This window comes from Rhinoderma darwinii, chromosome 4, assembly GCF_050947455.1.
Source record: "Rhinoderma darwinii isolate aRhiDar2 chromosome 4, aRhiDar2.hap1, whole genome shotgun sequence".
Lineage (NCBI taxonomy): Eukaryota > Metazoa > Chordata > Amphibia > Anura > Rhinodermatidae > Rhinoderma > Rhinoderma darwinii.
This window is the reverse complement of record NC_134690.1, coordinates 248,434,584-248,452,918: the sequence shown is the minus strand read 5'-3', so window position 1 is coordinate 248,452,918 and position 18,335 is coordinate 248,434,584. Positions and strand designations below refer to the sequence as shown.

Below are 18,335 nucleotides of genomic sequence, written 5' to 3'. Positions count from 1 at the left end.
AAATACCAACAAAACCCCAAACAAAGGTACTACTAAGCAAAATCTACGCTCCAAAAGCCAAAGGTTTTTTTTTTCACTTGTGAGCCCTGCAGTGTGTTTAAACAGCAATTTACGTCCACCTAGATGGCAGAGAAATAACCAGGAAAACTAGCTGAATTTATGTGGCGTTTGTCCATTAAGAAAATCATTAGCATAAAGCTAAAATAGGTCATAATGATCGTTTTTCTAAATCAAAAACACGGCTATAATCTACATTACAGCGCCGATCACATTATGTAGAAGATAGGCCACTTATAATGTGGTGACAGAGCCTCTTTAAAAACCATTTTATTTTCTTAAATCTAAATAAGTTCAAAATTTTGTGCTAATTAATTTCTTGATATATCTCCAAAGTGTTTGGAGCTCAGTTTTTCTGATACAGAGCTCAAAATTCCCTGCAGAAACATACTGTAGAATTAAACAATAATATACTGGATAACGGAAGCTGCCAATAGAGGGAGCTTAGGAGCTTACCGCATACTGCTATACATTGAACTCTATAATAAGAGAGTATGCAATAAGCTGAAGGGGGAGGGGAGAGCAAGAGTTCATAACCCAAGGGAAAACATGCTCAAAACAACCTACCCAGCATTAGACATTTCAGGGTTCCATACCATAAAAATGTTAAGGGTTCCCTTTGCATAACACCACTGTACACAATACTGGGGTGCTTCCTTTTACGCAGATGAATAGCTATGTTATATCTCGGTGGACCGAAAGTGGTATTAGTGTTACGACAGGAGAGTTTTAAACTGAAATACAGATCATTGATTTTATCAGTATCATCCGTTGGCTCCATTTTACTGCTGTCTTTTGTCTGAACAATGGATCTGTGGGTGGAAACAGGCATTGTAATTTCCACAGCTTCGATCAAATAATAAAATATTAAACTATTACAGTATATACAGTATGCAGTCAAAGGAGAAACATTATTTTAACCCATTACCACGCACAGAAGAATGTACAGTCATGTGAAAGAGTAACGACCCCCCACATAAAATATTTTAACATATGTGGATCTTCATTCAATTTGCATATAAAGATAAAGGTGATAAAACAAACAATAATACATTGACTTTGCAATAATTATTTAAACCAAAAATTCATATATTCTATTATCTTCCTGTGGATAGGGTAAGTACACCTTTGCTGTAAGGCCTAGGTATACCCTTTGGCAAAAAAAAAAACAACGTCCAGCAGGGCTTTCATAAAACTACCCACCAGTCCCTGACATTGACTGGGAGAATTTATCTACAGTAGCTATGTGATGTTTTTTTTTTTTTGCATGCATCGCCTGTTTCAAACCCCCCTCAACATCTCAATGCAATTTAGATCCAAACTTTGACTAGGAGAAATATAAACGCTGTATCACGCTGCAAAATATCATGGGCCTCATTATCTGTATCATAAAAAGGGGGTTTGGGGAGACTTTACTTAAAAAAACAAAACACCATATTTATACATGAATGCTGATTGCATCGATGGATAAATAGTATCTGGGTAGTGATGCCCTATAGTCTTACCATGATCCACATGGGTGGGCAGTGCTGTGTTTACTAACAGAATTCATACACTCGTCCACCATTAGCCCTACTTCACACAATTTTTTTTGGTGCTGTTTTTGACACGGAAACCGTGCCAAAAAACTTCCGAAATCGCCTCCCATTGATTTCAATAGGAGGTGGAGGTGTTTTTTCCCTTGTTCCATGTTGGACACCTTTGTTCATTCTTTATGTACATTGTATCTTCAGTTCACACGTACCGTAAATACTGCAGATTTTCCGCAACGGATTTTGTTGCAAAAAATCCGCAGCATAATACAGTAGCAGCAGAGTGGATGAGATGTGAACAAATTTCATCCACACGCTGCCTAAGGGTATGTTCACACGATGAGAGGCATTTACGTGTGAAAAGACAGACTGTTTTCAAGAGAAAACAGCTGCCTCGTTTCACATGTAAATGCTCCTCCTCGTAATATACGAGGCGTCTGTGACGCTGGTAAATCTTGAGCTGCTCTTCATTGAGTTCAATGAAGAACGGCTCAAATTACGTTGCAAAGAAGTGCCCTGCACTTCTTTGCCGAGGCAGTCAATTTACGCGTCGTCGTTTGACAGCTGTCAAACGACGACGCGTAAATTACAGGTCGTCTGCACAGTACGTCGGCAAACCCATTCAAATGAATGGGCAGATGTTTGCCGACGTCTTGTAGCCCTATTTTCAGGCGTAAAACGAGGCATAATACGCCTCGTTTACGTCTGAAAATAGGTCGTGTGAACCCAGCCTAAATGATAATCGGAAAAAAAAAACACTCAGAAATTGACCTCTGTTGTGTTTTTTTAATCCACAGAATGTCAATTGTATTTGCGTAATCGCTGTTTTTTTGTTGCAGGTTTTCCCCATTGAATTCAATGCGTAGGTAAAACCCGCAACAAATAGCAGCTGTTGCGATTTTTGAGGCGGAAAAGCTGCGATTCCACTTCAAAAATCGCAACTCAGGAAAAAAATGATCTTATATTTACCCAGAATTCTGTGCTTCTTAGTCCAGGCCGGCCTCCTAGGATGATGTTTCATCCCATGTGACCGCTGCAGGCAATCACAGGCTGCAACGATCACATGGGATGAAATGTCATTCCAGGGCTGCAGAACGTCAGGAGGGACACATGCCATGGTAAGTACAGTGGATATAAAAAGTCTACACACCCCTGTTAAAATGGCAAGTTTTTGTCATGTCAAAAAATCAGTCCACCTTTAACGACCCAGCCATTCTTCGTTTTTAGGTTTGTTTTTCAATCCCCGCCTTCAAAGAGCCATAACGTTTTTATTTTTCTGTCAATAGAGTGGTGTGAGGGCTTATTCTTTGCAGGAGGAGCTGTAGTTTCTATTATCACCATTTAAAGTACCATATAATGTACTGGGAAATGGAATAATAATTATTTGTGGGGTGGAATTAGAAAAAAACTAAATTCCTCCATTGTTTTTGGGGTTTTGTTTGTACAGCTTTCACCGTGCAGTAAAAACGACAACTAAACTTTATTCTGCGTCTCAATACAACTACGGTGATAGCAAATTTATATAGATTTTTCTATATTTTACTACTTTTACAAAGAAAAAACTATTTGTTAACATAAAAATTGTTCTGTTTCACCACATTCTGAGAGCCATAACTTTTTTTTTTTTTTTTTTTGCGCTAAGGTGACCAGAAAACAATGATTCGAGTGTTAGTTTTTTATTTTTTTACGCTGTTCACCGTGCAAGTTAAATAATGGTATAATGTAATAGTTCTGACTTTTACGGACGAGGCAATACCAATTTTTTTATTTTTTTTACATTGTACTTGGGGAAAAACGGGAAAAGGAAGATTTTTGGAACTTTTAATATTTTAGTATTTTTTTACACTTTTAAAAATGTATATAATTTTTTTTGACACATTTCATTAGTCTCCCTAGGAGCCATTTAGACAGCGATCATTAGATCGCTGGTACAATACAAAGCAATACAAATGTATTGCAGTATATTGTCATTTTACAGGCTTAGCAGAGGTAGACAGAAGGCCATGGCAACCATCGTCACCCCCCGATCTCGCTGTGGGGGGGGGGGGCATTGGGCTGTCGGAGAGGGCCACCCCCTCCTCCTAACGGTTTAAATGCCGCGGTCGCTATTGACCACAGCATTTAACTAGTTAAACGGCCAGGAACAGTACGATCGCTGTTCCTAGAGCAGCGTGACAGCTGTAATACACAGCTGACAGCTGAGGTGTATAGAGCGGGCTCATGGTGTGAGCCCAGTCCAAACATCACCCCCCTGGTCCATGACGTGTATTTTTGTCATCACCCATAATCTGCACAATTCTATTGAATAACATACTGAAATCATTTAGATAGAAATATAAAAATAACAAAACTACAATAATGTGATTGCATAAGTGTGAACACCCTTTTATAATTGGGGATGTGGTTGTGTTTAGAATTAGCCAATCACATTTAAACTCATGTTAAATAGTATTCAGTACACAGCTGCCATTATTTAAAGTGATTCTGAGTAAACCCATAGAAAGTTCAGCTGTTCTATTAGGATTTTCCTGACACTTTCTTTGTTGCATGTGACAGCAAAAACCATGGTCCGTAAAGAGCTTACAACACATCAAAGGGATCTGCTTGTTCGAAGGCATCAGTCAGGAGAAGGGTACCAAAGACTTTTCAAGGCATTAGATATTAGAAGGCTAAAAAGATGAAGATGAATTTCACCTTTCAGCATGAGAACGACCCCAAGCATACCTTCAAATCGTAAAAAGAATGGCTTCACCAGAATAGGATCAACATTTTGGAATGGCCCAGCCAGAGGCCAGACCTGAATCCCATTGAAAATGTGTGGGGTGACCTAAAGAGGGCTGTACACAGGAGATGCCCTCGCAATCTGACAGATTTGGAGAGCTTTTGCCAGGAAGAGTGGGCAGCAGATGTGGCATGCCGATAGAATTCTAGCCAAAAAGACTGAATGCTGTCATAAAGTCAAAGGGTAATTCAACAAAGTATTAGTTTAAGGGTGTGCATATTTATGCAACCACATTATTTTTGTCCTTTGTTTTTCTACCCTAAAATATTTCAGTCTGTTTTACAATTCTACAGATTATAGGTGATATTAAAGGTGGAAAAAGTTCTGAAATGATTAATCTTGGACTGATTTTTTGACATGATAAAAACTTGGCATTTCGACAGGAGTGTGTAGACTTTTTATATCCACTGTATATCCATTTTTTTTTATTGCAGGATTTCCGCAGTGGACATTCCGGGTGAAAAACTGCACCACAATTTGGTGCGTTTTTTGTCCGGAGTTCCTTGCGGGCAACAGAGCGGATTTGCTGTGTACCTTTACTCAGTGTATACACCCTGTGTGTACGTAGCCTTAGGGTACGGGTCTAGAGTGTTTGTGTGAGGGCCCCTCTCTGCAATTAGGTTCCCCCACCTTCAACCCGACTCTCTCCTTCCCCTGCAACCCGTCTTTACCTTTAGTTGAAGCCCAACCTAGATCTTTGAGCTACCAGCGTTCCCCATCACTTCAGAGCCTTCTGGCTTGGAGTGATGGGGAATAGGTTGGAGGCCCTTCTCCTTATGGAGAGATCTTGCGATAAAGTGCATCTCATTGAGCACTTTTTTTGTGGCATTTGGCCTTTTAATTTAAAAAAAAATTGCATGGATTTCTGCAAACCCCATTCAGATGAATGGGATTGCTGCAGAAATTTTTCCAACAAACCTGCCTTGTTATTCTGTACAGAATTCCCCCTCTTTACTGCCACAAAGCTGTGATGCATCAATTTACAAGATTATAAAATCCTCCACTCAGAATCAGAATCAGTCAATACAATAATCCCAAGACAAATATAATTGTGTATATAAGCTGTGTGGTGCCAAAATATGGACAACATGATATTAGTATGCAAATATATTGTATAAATAGCAATAAAAAATTTGTTTTAATGTAATTCTGTTTTAGGTAGGCGTTTATTACAAGGGTACAGTGCATGGAAAGTATATTTTTCCAGTATGTTATTCAAGCTTGTTTGCGAAGGTCAGTTTGATCCATTTCTGAAGTATTTTATTCACCTTGGTTTTCTAAATGCACAACATGTAATTACAAAGTAAATAGTCTGTACTGAGCAGCACTAGCTCTGCTAAGCAGAAATCCTAATACAAATAGTAGAATTAAAGAGCTTGGACTAGTATGAAATGTATAAGTTCTATATTTATTTTTTAATAAGTACTGCAATACTTAACCCCTTGGCGCCGCAGCCAGTTTTAGTTTTTTCATTTTTGTTTTTTAATTTTTAATTTTCATCCCTGCCTTCCAAGAGCCATAACTTTTTGAATTTTTCATCGACATAGCCCTATGCGGGCTTGTTTTTTTGCAGTACAAGTTGCATATTTTAATGTATCATATAATGCATTGAAAAACTTAAACGGTAACTAGACGTTCAAACAACTTCTGACATGTCATAGTGACATGTCAGACGTTTTGATTGGTGGGGGTCTGAGCACTGAGACCCCACCAATCGCTAAAACAAAGCGGCAGAAGCCCTTGCGGGAGTGCTCAGCAGCTATTTGTCTGTTCGGCTTTTTATCCCAATATAAAACTGACCTTCGCAAACAAGCTTGAGTAACATACTGGAAAAGTATACTTTCCATGCACTGTACCCTTGTAATAAATGCCTACCTAAAACAGAATTACATTTAAACAAATGTTTTATTGCTATTGATACAATATATTTGCATACTAATATCATGTTGTCCATATTTTGGCACCACACTGTTTATATACACAATTATATTTATCTTGGGATTATTAGGATATATCAATCTCTTCATTCATGCACAGCTTTATTTACAGCACAGCGTGATCTCGCGAGATCACGCTTTGACGTCACTCTCCCGCAGTTACTTCACCGGAGCGACGGGAGAATGACGGCATCAGACCTCAGCAGCAGTCCTGGCACGACTGGAGGCGTCTGGTCATTCTCCCATCGTTCCGGTGAAGGAACAGCGGGAGTAAGTGACGGCACAGCGTGATCTCGTGAGATCACGCTGTGCTGTGAATAAAACTAGGCATGAATGAAGAGTAGTGTATGACGCTGATTGGTCAGCATCATGTAAAGGAAAGTGCATGATGCTGACCAATCAGCGTCATACACTTCTCTTCATTCATGCCTAGCTTTATTCACAGCACAGCGTGATCTCACGAGATCACACTGTGACGTCACTCTCCCGCAGTTACTTTACCGAAGCGACGGGAGAATGACCAGACATCGCCTCCGGCCGTGCCAGGACTGCTGCTGAGGAGGATAATCATCCTGGCACGGCCGGAGGCGATGTCTGGTCATTCTCCCGTCGCTTCGGTGAAGTAGCTGCGGGAGAGTGACGTCACAGCGTGATCTCGCGAGATCATGCTGTGCTGTGAATAAAGCTGGGCATGAATAAAGAGAAGTGTATGACACTGATTGGTCAGCTTCATACACTTTTGTTTACAATGCCCACTTGGTGAAACTAAAAAAAAAAGCCCAGCTGGGCTTTAACAAAAAATTAGCATAAATATAAAAATGATCAGAACTTTGTCAATAATAAAAGTTTAAAAAACAAAACAAAAAAAAACCCACTACAACAAAGCATTTATTAGATTAGGTAGGAGATAGAGAAGTATTAAACTGGCGACAGAGCCTCTTTAAGGGGCCGTTCACATATGTCCGGCATCCGCTTCAGTTTACCTCCGGCGTGTTGAAGAAGAGCCGGAGGCAAACTGATGCTAGAACGGATCCCATAGATTTCTATGGGATCTGTTCTGGCACGGAGGACATCAGTTGTGGCGCCGTACCTCCCTGGGAGCCGGATCTAAAAACGTTACCTGCAGCGTTTTTGGTTCCGGCTCCCAGGGAGGTCCGGCGCAGTATCACATCTATTTTAATGATGGCCGGATGAACGCTGGGTGCTGCCGCATCCACCTTCCGTCAGCACCCGGCGAGAAATTGCACATGGCGCATCACCCCATATAACAGTTCTCACCGGTTTGTTCGTGGATCCTCGGTGTCATCTGGGAGTTGGTGCTTGGAACCCAGGTAACGCTTGGCACAGCGGGTAGAGGCAGTCGGATGGATAGGCAGAAGTCAGGACAGGCAGCAGACGTCGTAACGGGTATGGCAGCAATGGGTCAAGGCAGGCAGCAGACGTCGTAATGGGTATGGCAGCAATAGGTCAAGGCAGGCGGCAGACAAGGATAGTCAAGTTCCAACTGAGGTCAGTAACGGGAAATCCAGACAAAGGCAGAAGGAACGGAAACAGGGAACTAGGGCACAGGGAACTCACAGGGAACATGGTTGAACAAGCAGGGATGGAAGGGGGAGGAACCTTAAATAGGAAGTTCTTGGGAATTAAGGTGCGCGCTGGCCCTTTAAGGCAGGACAAGTCAGCGCGCGCGTCCGTCCAGGGCCAGCAGAGCGTCCGGACCGGGTAAGTGGAGCACGGGATGAGCAGCTGGTGAGGGAGGGCGCCGGAAACCGGAGCAGAGACCGTGGGGACGGCGGGGAACAGCGCGGGAGCCATTACAGTACCCCCTCTTTACGCCCCCTCTTTTTAGGCTTGCTTGGAAACCTTCGCTCAAAGTCCTTGATGAGAGCTGGGGCATTGATATTCTCCACGGGCTCCCATGATCTCTCCCCAGGACCATAATCTTTCCAGTCCACTAGGTACCATAATCTCCCCCGTGATCGTTTGACATCCAGGATCTCTTGAATTTCAAATTCGGCATCAGCTGCTGGTGCGGGATTAACAGGAATTTTCTTAGAAAATCGGTTGAGTATAGTGGGTTTCAGCAGAGAAATGTGGAAGGAATTAGAGATCTTTAGAGACTGAGGAAGGCGAAGTTTGAAAGTTACTGGATTAATTTGGTTAGTTATTTCATAGGGGCCCTGAAACCGAGGAGCTAGCTTGCAACAAGGGGTCTTCAGACGTATGTACCGGGTGGACAGCCAGACTTTGTCCCCAGGAAGGAGCTGCGGCGGTATCCTGCATCTTTTATCCGCGTCTCTTTTAAACCTGGCTACGGCTGTGTGGATGGAGTCCTTGGCCGTCTGCCAAATCCATACAAAGTCGCGGTGGACCGTGTTATTAGCTGGCACAGAGACTGGTAGGGGAATTCCTGGCTGCTGGCCATACACCAAGAAGAAGGGAGAAGAGCGGGTAGACTCCCCCGTATGGTTGTTGTAGGCAAATTCACCCCAAGGAAGCAGACCTGCCCAGTTGTCTTGTCGTGGAGACACAAAATTCCTGAGGAAACCTTCAAGTATTTGGTTTATCCGCTCTACTTGACCATTGGATTGGGGATGGTACGTGGAAGAGAAGTCTAGTTTGACCTCCAGCAGTTTCACAAGGCTCTCCAGAACTTGGATGTGAACTGAACTCCTCTGTCAGAAACAATATGCTTAGGAAGACCATGCAGGCGAAAGATGTGCTCGACAAACAGCGTTGCCAGTCGGGAAGATGACGGAAGGCCTGACAGGGGTACGAAGTGCACCATCTTGGAAAAGCGATACACCACAACCCAGCAGAACTAGGCAGATCGGTGATGAAGTACATGGCAATGAGCGACCAGGGAGAGTCAGGCACGGGCAGGGGGTGCAAAAGGCCAGCAGGTCTTGAATGGGAGACTTTATTTTGAGAGCAAGTGGAGCAGGCAGAAACAAAGTCCTTAGTGTCTTGAGACATGGAAGGCCACCAGTACTGACGACCAATCAAATTGAGAGTCTTTTTGATGCCAGGGTGCCCAGAAACCCTGGAGGCATGACCCCAACGCAGAACACAATCCCTTTGTTTCTGGGGTATGTAGGTCTTTCCTCTGGGAATGTGTACCACTTCAGCAGGAGCACCGATCACAATACGTTTCGGATCTATAATAAACTGTGTGCTGGGTTCTTGGTCTGTGGGATCAAAACAGCGAGATAAGGCGTCAGCCTTGGTATTCTTTCCAGCAGGTCTGTAGTGAAACTGAAAATCGAGAGTTTAGGAGTTGAGCAGTTTGTAAGTATAGGAGATTCTTATGATCTGTGTAAATGATGTAAATGATGATAGGATGCTGTGCACCCTCAAGCAAATGTCTCCACTTCTCCAGGGCCAATTTAATAGCTAAAAGTTCTTTATCTCCAATTCCATAAAAAAATTTTGCGGATGTGAACGATTTGGAGAAAAAAACGCAGGCCACGAGTCTCCCTCTACAAGTCTTCTGGGACAGAATAGCTCCAATTCCCACAGATGAAGCATCGACCTCCAGAACAAAGGGTTTGGTGGAATCCGGTCTATGTAGGACTGAGGCAGAAGAGAAGGCAGCTTTGAGAGCTTGGAATGCGGCTTCAGCCTCCGCGATCCACTCTTTAACATTAACCCTTTTTTTGGTCAGAGCATAAATAGGAGCCGTCATAGAGGAGAAATGAGGAATAAACTGGCGGTAATAATTTGTTAATCCTAGCAGGCGTTGGACCGCTTTGAGTCCTTGCGGACGAGGCCAGTTGAGAATTGAGGACAGCTTGGCTGGATCCATTTGAAGACCCTGGTTGGAAATTACATACCCCAAGAAAGGCAGGCTGGTTCTCTCGTAGGCATTTCTCTAGCTTGGCAAACAGAGAGTTCTCTCGCAGACGTTGTAACACTTGGCGCACATGCACACGATGAGTTTGAATATTAGGAGAAAAGATTAAAATGTCATCTAGGTATACCACCACACAGCTGTACAACAGATCCCGAAAAATGTCATTAACAAAGGCCTGGAAAACCGCAGGAGCATTACAAAGTCCAAAGGGCATGACAAGGTATTCAAAATGCCAATCACAAGTATTGAAGGTGGTTTTCCATTCATCTCCCTCGCGAATACGGATGAGATTATAGACTCCACGATGGTCTAGTTTGGTGAAGATTTTTGCCCCCTGTAGACGGTCAAAGAGTTCTGAGATCAATGGTAATGGGTACTTGTTCTTTAACGTGATATTATTTAATCCTCGGTAATCAATACAAGGACGCAGAGAGCCGTCTTTTTTTCCCACAAAGAAAAACTCTGCGCCAGCAGGAGAGGAGGACTTTGGATGAATCCTCTCTCCAGATTTTCTTGGACATACCTAGACATGGCCTCAGTCTCGGGCAAAGACAAAGGGTAGACTCCAGCTCTGGAAGGCGTGGCGTTGGGGACCAGGTCTATGGCACAGTCGTATGTCCTGTGAGGAGTTCAGTAGCAAGGGTGCAGAATTGAATGGCGTATTGGCCTACTGTGGAGATTCCTTGCTGGAGCTTGAGTAGAGAGGAAGCTGCAGAAGAGGCTCGACCTGGTTCTTCAAACACCCTTTTAAACGTGGAGAGAAAGTTCTGAATGTTGTACATGATCGGGTCGTTTCTCTCCCACAAGGGCGATGCCCAAGCCAGCGCTTCACCAGACAGCAGGGACTGGATATAGGCCACCTTAGCCCGGTCTGAGGAAAAAAGTGGTTAAATGGCCAGAATCTGAGTCAGTTCCGATCCCAGCAATTAGAACAGCGTGTCAGCTGTAATGTACAACTGACTACCGCTGTGTATGGAGTGGGCTAAGCTTCTGAGCTCGCTCCATACATATATGGCAGATGTCGCCTAGGGCTTCACGAGCTCAAGTAATGTTCTAGCTTTCTAATATACTCACTGTAAGGCCAGATTTACACGTGCAGGTTTTGGTGCAGTTTTTTTTTTATGTAGTTCCTTTAGACAAAGCCTAGAGTGGATCCAAAAGGAAGTAAAAACATAAAGAAAAGACTTTTCCTTCCTTTTAGATCAACTACTGGTTTTGGCTCACAAAACCGCACCAAAACTCCAGCTTTAGGCCTCTTTCACACGGAAGTATTTTGGTCAGTGTTTTGCATCAGTATTTTTAAGCCAAAACTAGAAATGGTATGACATAACGGAAGAGTTACAAATCTTTTCATTATACTGTTTCTCTGTGTAGGTTCCGCTACTGGCAGTGGCATAGCTAAAGGCTCATGGGCTCTGGTACATCGCCATCCTCGCTTCATGACCGCAGTCCACAGTAATAGTGCCCTCCTTTGAACCCCCATACAGTAATAATACCCCCTTTGTGCCCCCATAAAATTATAACTGCCCCAGGTGCTCCATCTTTACACTGCGCGGCGTGCAGTAGCGTGTGTATACCCCCTACGCTGTCTTAAAGCATGCAGCGTGTCCGCCCATTGCACCGCAGGGAAAATCCGCATGAAACTGTGGTGCAGTTTTCGCTCAAAATGTCCGCTGCGAAAAACTGTAGCACTTAGCCAGCTAGGCAGGCCGGCCTCCTGGGATGGCGTTTCATCTCAGGTGACCGCTGCAGCCTGTGATTGGCTGCAGCGGCGGTCACATGAGATGAAGCATCATCCCAGGAGGAGGGCCCTCTGACGTCATCTAAGCCATCCTCCTGGGATGATGTTTCATCCCATGTGACCGCCGCTACAGAATGTGATTGGCTGCAGCGGTCACATGGGATGAAACGTCATCCCAGTAGGCTGGCCTGGAGGAAGAAACACAGACTTCTGGGTAAGTATAAGAATTAATATTTTTCTGAGTTGCGTTTTTTTGCGGCGGAATCGCTGCAAACCCAGTGCTAAATACTCAACATCTGCTATTTGTTGCAGATTTTACCTCTCCACTGAATTCAATGGGGAAAACCCGCAACAAATAAGCAGCGTTTTACGCAAATACAATTGACATGCAGCCAAATAAAATTCTGCACCGCAGGTCAATTTCTGAGCTTTTTTTTTTCACTCAGTATTTACGCAGCGTGTGGATGAGATTTGTTTTATCTCAACCACTTTGCTGCCACTGTATTTGCTGCGGATTTTCCTCAACAAATTCTATTGCGAAAAATGCACAGTCTTTATGCAATGTGTGAACTGGCAGCAACATTTTTAGCAAGAAAATTCCCTAATATGATTTGATCATTAGAATTGTTCCAATTGCAAGGTTGAAGGAAAAAGATAACATAGCAGGGAAGCTGGAGGCAAATGTAAACTACATTTCTGTTAATAAAATAGAATTCCATGTTAATGGCAACCTATATTCTAACTTGGCATACAACAGGGTGCCATGGAATCGGTATTGTTTCCCTGCTCTACCACTACATTGCTTGTTTGTACATGGAGCTATTCTGGTTAGTAGTTTATTAGGGAATTGCTGTATATACATTCTTCACTTTGCATAGTAGTAATACAACCATGGCTAATACTAAGTAAACTAATTCTCTTCCCCTGCTCTAACACTAGATGGCGTATGCACAGTATGATCAGTCCCAATGTCAACTTTTATTTTTCACTGTTGAATTAAAATCCCACAATAAGGTCTATAGTCCAATAAACGATTGCAAGCAGCAGCAACAGCAGCAGATGTCTCTATACGATTTGCTGTAACTCACTTTAATTCAGATCCATTCTCCACAAGATCACAGAAAGACATAAATAAGCTTCTATTTTTAGAGCACTAAAAGCAACATTGATTCTGCATTGTGTCCAGTGCTGCTCCTCAGTCCTCAGATGATGGAAGATGTTCATACAAAGCCTGGCAGCAGAAGGACATTGATCTCCACTGAGTCATTGTTGTGCATGAGGAAGCAGAAGGAGCAGAGCCCCTCCCTTGTCTCATTACCTACTATGATGTTGAGGGAGGAGGAGGAGGAGTTGCATGAGTAGAGTTACCAGGAGGCAAGACAGGAACAGTCATTATCTATTCTAGTAGCTGGAGGAATTATGCTGGACACACCATGAGCTGGAGGCCTAATAGCACCCAGAGTGTAGTCCTGACAGCATACCATGCTGGCAACAAGGCTGCTGCAACAGGTGGCAGTGCCAAAGACAATGCCCAGGTGTCCCCTAGAAGGTAAGAGCTTCTGCAGAGGAGACTACTTGCTGAGAGCAGAGCTGCTGGAATGACTGAGCACCTGTTAGGACAGGAATAACTTCTGAGGGCTGACTGCAAATGTGTTTATACAGCAAATTAGAGCTTTGCACTGTGTATTATTAGCTTCTCAGTCTGCAATAGAGAGAATATAAGGAGCCTCTATTGAGCAGGAGATGTTTGTAAACATCACGTGCTTGTTTTATATTTTGCTGATGTTTACAGTTCTTGTATCAATATTTTATTTGTGTGTGTATATGTATTTATATAATGCTTTTGTGTTTATTGTTTCATTGTGTTTAAAGAATTAAATGATTTCTAGACTTACAGAATGAAAAAACTGAGCGTGTAGTTACTTGTGTGGGTTAGTTTTGGGTTCCTGCCGGTATCGGTTGTGATGATAGATGCCAACCTGAGCAGGGCATGGCATGCAATATTTTTCTGTCTGACACTGGGCGCTGGACCGGTGAACAAATTATCCATCAATTGTGTTCAGCTCAGGAAAAGCTAAAAAGAAAACCTGGTCGGATAAAACTGATATGTGAACGTACCCTACAAAGATGTTCCCGGAAGCTGGGTTAACACAGTATTTTGCTACATTTTTATCTAGTTTTGGTGGTTTTTATCAGGTTTTTTTTATGGTGCTTTTTTTTTTTTTTTTTTTGGTTGCGGTCAGCTGTTACATTAAAATCTATAGTAAAATATAAAAAGCACTACAAGCAGTTTTGTGGTTGGTAGCATTTTTTTCTTCAAATGCAGTATGCTCTGGGTAAGGTTTGTTTTTTTCCTATAGGCTTCTCTATAGAACTTTAAAAAACTATTGCACTAAATTAAAACGCCACAAAAAATATCTTTTGCGGCGGCTTTCTACGGCCCGGACACCTTCCCGTGAATAAAATCTCCGCTACTTGGGAATATAACCTTTAAAGAGGCTCTGTCACCAGATTTTGCAACCCCTATCTGCTATTGCAGCAGATCGGCGCTGCAATGTAGATTACAGTAACGTTTTTATTTTTTAAAAACGAGCATTTTTGGCCAAGTTATGACCATTTTTGTATTTATGCAAATGAGGCTTGCAAAAGTCCAAGTGGGCGTGTTTAAAATAAAAGTCCAAGTGGGCGTATATTATGTGCGTACATCGGGGCGTTTTTACTACTTTTACTAGCTGGACGTTCTGACGAGAAGTATCATCCACTTCTCTTCACAACGCCCAGCTTCTGGCAGATCACGCTGTGACGTCACTCACAGGTCCTGAATCGTGTCGGCCACATCGGCACCAGAGGCTACAGTTGATTCTGCAGCAGCATCAGCGTTTGCAGGTAAGTAGCTACATCGACTTACCTGCAAACGCTGATGCTGCTGCAGAATCAACTGTAGCCTCTGGTGCCGATGTGGCCGACACGATGAAGGACCTGGGGCAGGAAGTGAGTGACGTCACAGCGTGATCTCTCGAGAACACGCTGTGTGTCTGTGCACTGCCAGAAGCTGGGCGTTCTGAAGAGAAGTGGATGATACTTCTCGTCAGAACGCCCAGCTAGTAAAAGTAGTAAAAACGCACCGATGTACGCACATAATACACGCCCACTTGGACTTTTACTTTAAACACTCCCACTTGGACTTTTGCAAGCCTCATTTGCATAAATACAAAAATGGTCATAACTTGGCCAAAAATGCTCGTTTTTTAAAAATAAAAACGTTACTGTTATCTAAATTGCAGCGCCGATCTGCTGCAATAGCAGATAGGGGTTGCAAAATCTGGTGACAGAGCCTCTTTAAGGCATGTTCACACAGCTTAATGCCCAGTGTATTTCAGCGTGTAAAAGGCTTGTATTCGGCTCCGAACATAAACTTTGAAAACGCCTGCAAACATGTCCAAATCCCCTGAAAACACCACAGTTCCCATGTAGATAGTGCTGCAATGACCCTGTAGATAGTGCCACAGTGCCCACTTATAATGTGCCAATGCATTCATAGCGCCACAGTGCCCATGTAGATAGCACCACAGTGCCCATGTTGATGGCACCAACCCCACTGTAGCTAGCACCACCCTCCACTGTAGATAGCAACCCCCATTGTAAAAAGCACCTCCCCCTGTAGATAGTGCCACTGTAGCTCCCTCTAGGAGCGGAATCCCTCTGACTGGGGATTTCACTCCTAGAAGGAGCCCCTGATGTCTCTGTCTCATATATGGACAGTAACGCCAGGGACTTCTCCCGTAGCGGAATCCCCTGGCCAGAGCGTCACATGGGGATTCTGCTCTGGCAAGGGATTCCAGAGGTAGCCACTGACTGTCCATATATGGACGGTAACGCCAGGGGCTTCTGCGGTAGCGGAATCCCCTGGCCAGCGTGTCGGCCTGGGGTTCCGCTCCTACCAGGAGCTACAGTGGCGCTATCTGAGGGGAGGGGGTAAGTGCTATCTACAGGGGGGATAAGAGGGAGGCAGGAGTGCCCAGACAGAGATCTCGCGATTCTCCGGAGACTCCACAATTGAAAGCCTGTCATCAATGTCTTTATGTGGACAGTAATATCAAGGGCTTCCCCGGGCTCAGTGCTCAAAGTAGCATTGTGTGCGGGGAATCCTCGGCCAGGATCAGTTTTTACCGGCCGTTACAAGGTTTGATTCCTAAAAAACAGCCGGTAAAAACTGATCCATTGACTTTAATGGAAGCCGTGGGGCAGTTAAAAAAATGGCCGTGTGAATACACCCATACAATTCTATTGTTCTGAAAACGGCTGTGTGGCGGCCGTTACAAAACAGCCATCGCACGACCGTTTTTCACTGTCGTGTGAATGTAGCCTGCGGTGGAGAATTTAATTCCACAGCATGTCAATTTATGCAGCATTTTTGTTGATTTTTCTGTTGCGGGCAAAACCCAAGAGTTGCGACTTTTGCGCCGTAATCGCAGCAATTTTTTTTTTTTAAATCATTTTTTGGACCAAAATTTATGCAGGTTCCAGGTCGGATACTTTCTGCGACTAAAATCTGTGCCATTCATCTGAATGGAACTTGCAGAAATCGATGCACTTGTTGCAGAAAGAACCCCATTTAGATGAATGGAACTGATTTTCAGTCTCGGAAATGTTTGCAGCAAAATCTGCCGTGTGTGACTGCACCGTAAGGACTTGTTCACACAGTGCATATTTGCTTCAAATTTTGCACAATTTTATAAGCCAAAACTAGAATTGGATAACAGATTTATAATGCTTTCCTTTCTATATTTCTTCTGTTTAGGTTATGATGCATTTTTATTTGATGTTTTTACTTTCTTTTCTAGTGGCATTTTCATTTATTGTTGTTCTGTCCTTGCTCTTTTTCCTGCCTTTTTTGAAATTTTAGAATTGAGCCTATGGAAAAAAACGGCAGAAAGAAAAGCCAATTTTACCGCATGTTGCATTTTGGGGGTAAAAAAACCCATTGATCACTAGAAACGGGCCACAAACCTATACGCTGTATATGTAGGTGTTACAATATATTTTTATAGACTTTAAAGTAACACATAGCAGCAAAAAAGTGTAAAAAAGGAAAAAAAATAAAAAAGGGGTGAAAAATGTTACTGAAAATGCGAGCGAACGATGTGTGTGTGTGAATCCAGCTTTAGGCTATGTTCACATAAGGTGGATACGCTGCGTAAAAGCTTCTCACTTTTAAAACCTTTCTGCACCTATAAACAAAGTGTTAAGGATCTGCCAGGCACAGCGTCTGTATCCACGCCCATAGGTAATCAGCCTGCACCTGCTTCTATGTCTGTGAGACTGACTCCATCTTCCACCACTCAGGATGGCAGGCTTAGAAGTGGGAGAGCCTATCACAGCCTGGCCAGACGGAGCTAGCTCCCGCCCTCTGTCTATTTATACCTGCCTTTCCTGTTCCTTCCACTTCTCTTCAGAACGCCCAGCTTCTGGCAGTGCAGACACACAGCGTGTTCTCGAGAGATCACGCTGTGACGTCACTCACTTCCTGCCCCAGGTCCTGCATCGTGTCGGACGAGCGAGGACACATCGGCACCAGAGGCTACAGTTGATTCTGCAGCAGCATCAGCGTTTGCAGGTAAGTAGCTACATCGACTTACCTGCAAACGCCGATGCTGCTGCAGAATCAACTGAAGCCTCTGGTGCCGATGTGTCCTCGCTCGTCCGACACGATGCAGGACCTGGGGCAGGAAGTGAGTGACGTCACAGCGTGATCTCTCGAGAACACGCTGTGTCTTTGCACTGCCAGAAGCTGGGCGTTCTGAAGAGAAGTGGATGATACTTCTCGTCAGAACGCCCAGCTAGTAAAAGAAGTAAACACGCCCCGATGTACGCACATAATACACGCCCAGTTGGACTTTTACTTTAAACACGCCCAGTTGGACTTTAGCAAGCCTCATTTGCATAAATACAAAAATGGTCATAACTTGGCCAAAAATGCTCGTTTTTTAAAAATAAAAACGTTACTGTAATCTACATTGCAGCGCCGATCTGCTGCAATAGCAGATAGGGTTGCAAAATCTGGTGACAGAGCCTCTTGAAGCTCCGGTGGTCCCTGCTGGTCCCCGCTGAGGCCAGTGATTGGCTGCAGAGGTGAGTCAACAAAGACCACCAGAGCATCGGTGCTGGAGCTGCAGGGGGTTTAATAGGTGAGTTATGTTTCCTTTTCTGACTTTTCCTGCAGCTATGTCTAGACTTGCAGGCCACACACCTGCAGCAACCTTTTCGAAAGACAAGTATTGTATGCAGCAAAACTGTTACAGCTGTTTGATAAATACTAAGCAAGTAATCTGAAACCGCTTTCAGGACCCTCCTGAGCTGGTTTAGCATTGCAGAGTGTTCTCGAGTTGAAAACTCCTAGACTGTGGTTGCAGGATGGTGCTATGTTTTAGAC

At 43.6% G+C, this 18,335-nt stretch overlaps 1 protein-coding gene across 2 annotated transcripts in view; it reads left to right on the top strand.

The window, feature by feature from the left end:
• Positions 1-18,335, top strand: part of ARHGAP18 (Rho GTPase activating protein 18) — a 152,027-nt gene that overhangs the window by 27,016 nt on the left and 106,676 nt on the right. Inside the window, exon 1 of one of the 2 annotated variants that reach the window (XM_075864261.1) lies at positions 13,118-13,451. The exons of the other annotated variant lie outside the window; for it this stretch is intronic. Within the exon in view, the coding sequence (XP_075720376.1) occupies positions 13,336-13,451 (116 nt within the window). The 5' untranslated portion in view covers positions 13,118-13,335. Of the gene's footprint in view, positions 1-13,117; positions 13,452-18,335 lie in introns of those variants that run through there. 2 annotated transcript variants of the gene reach the window in all.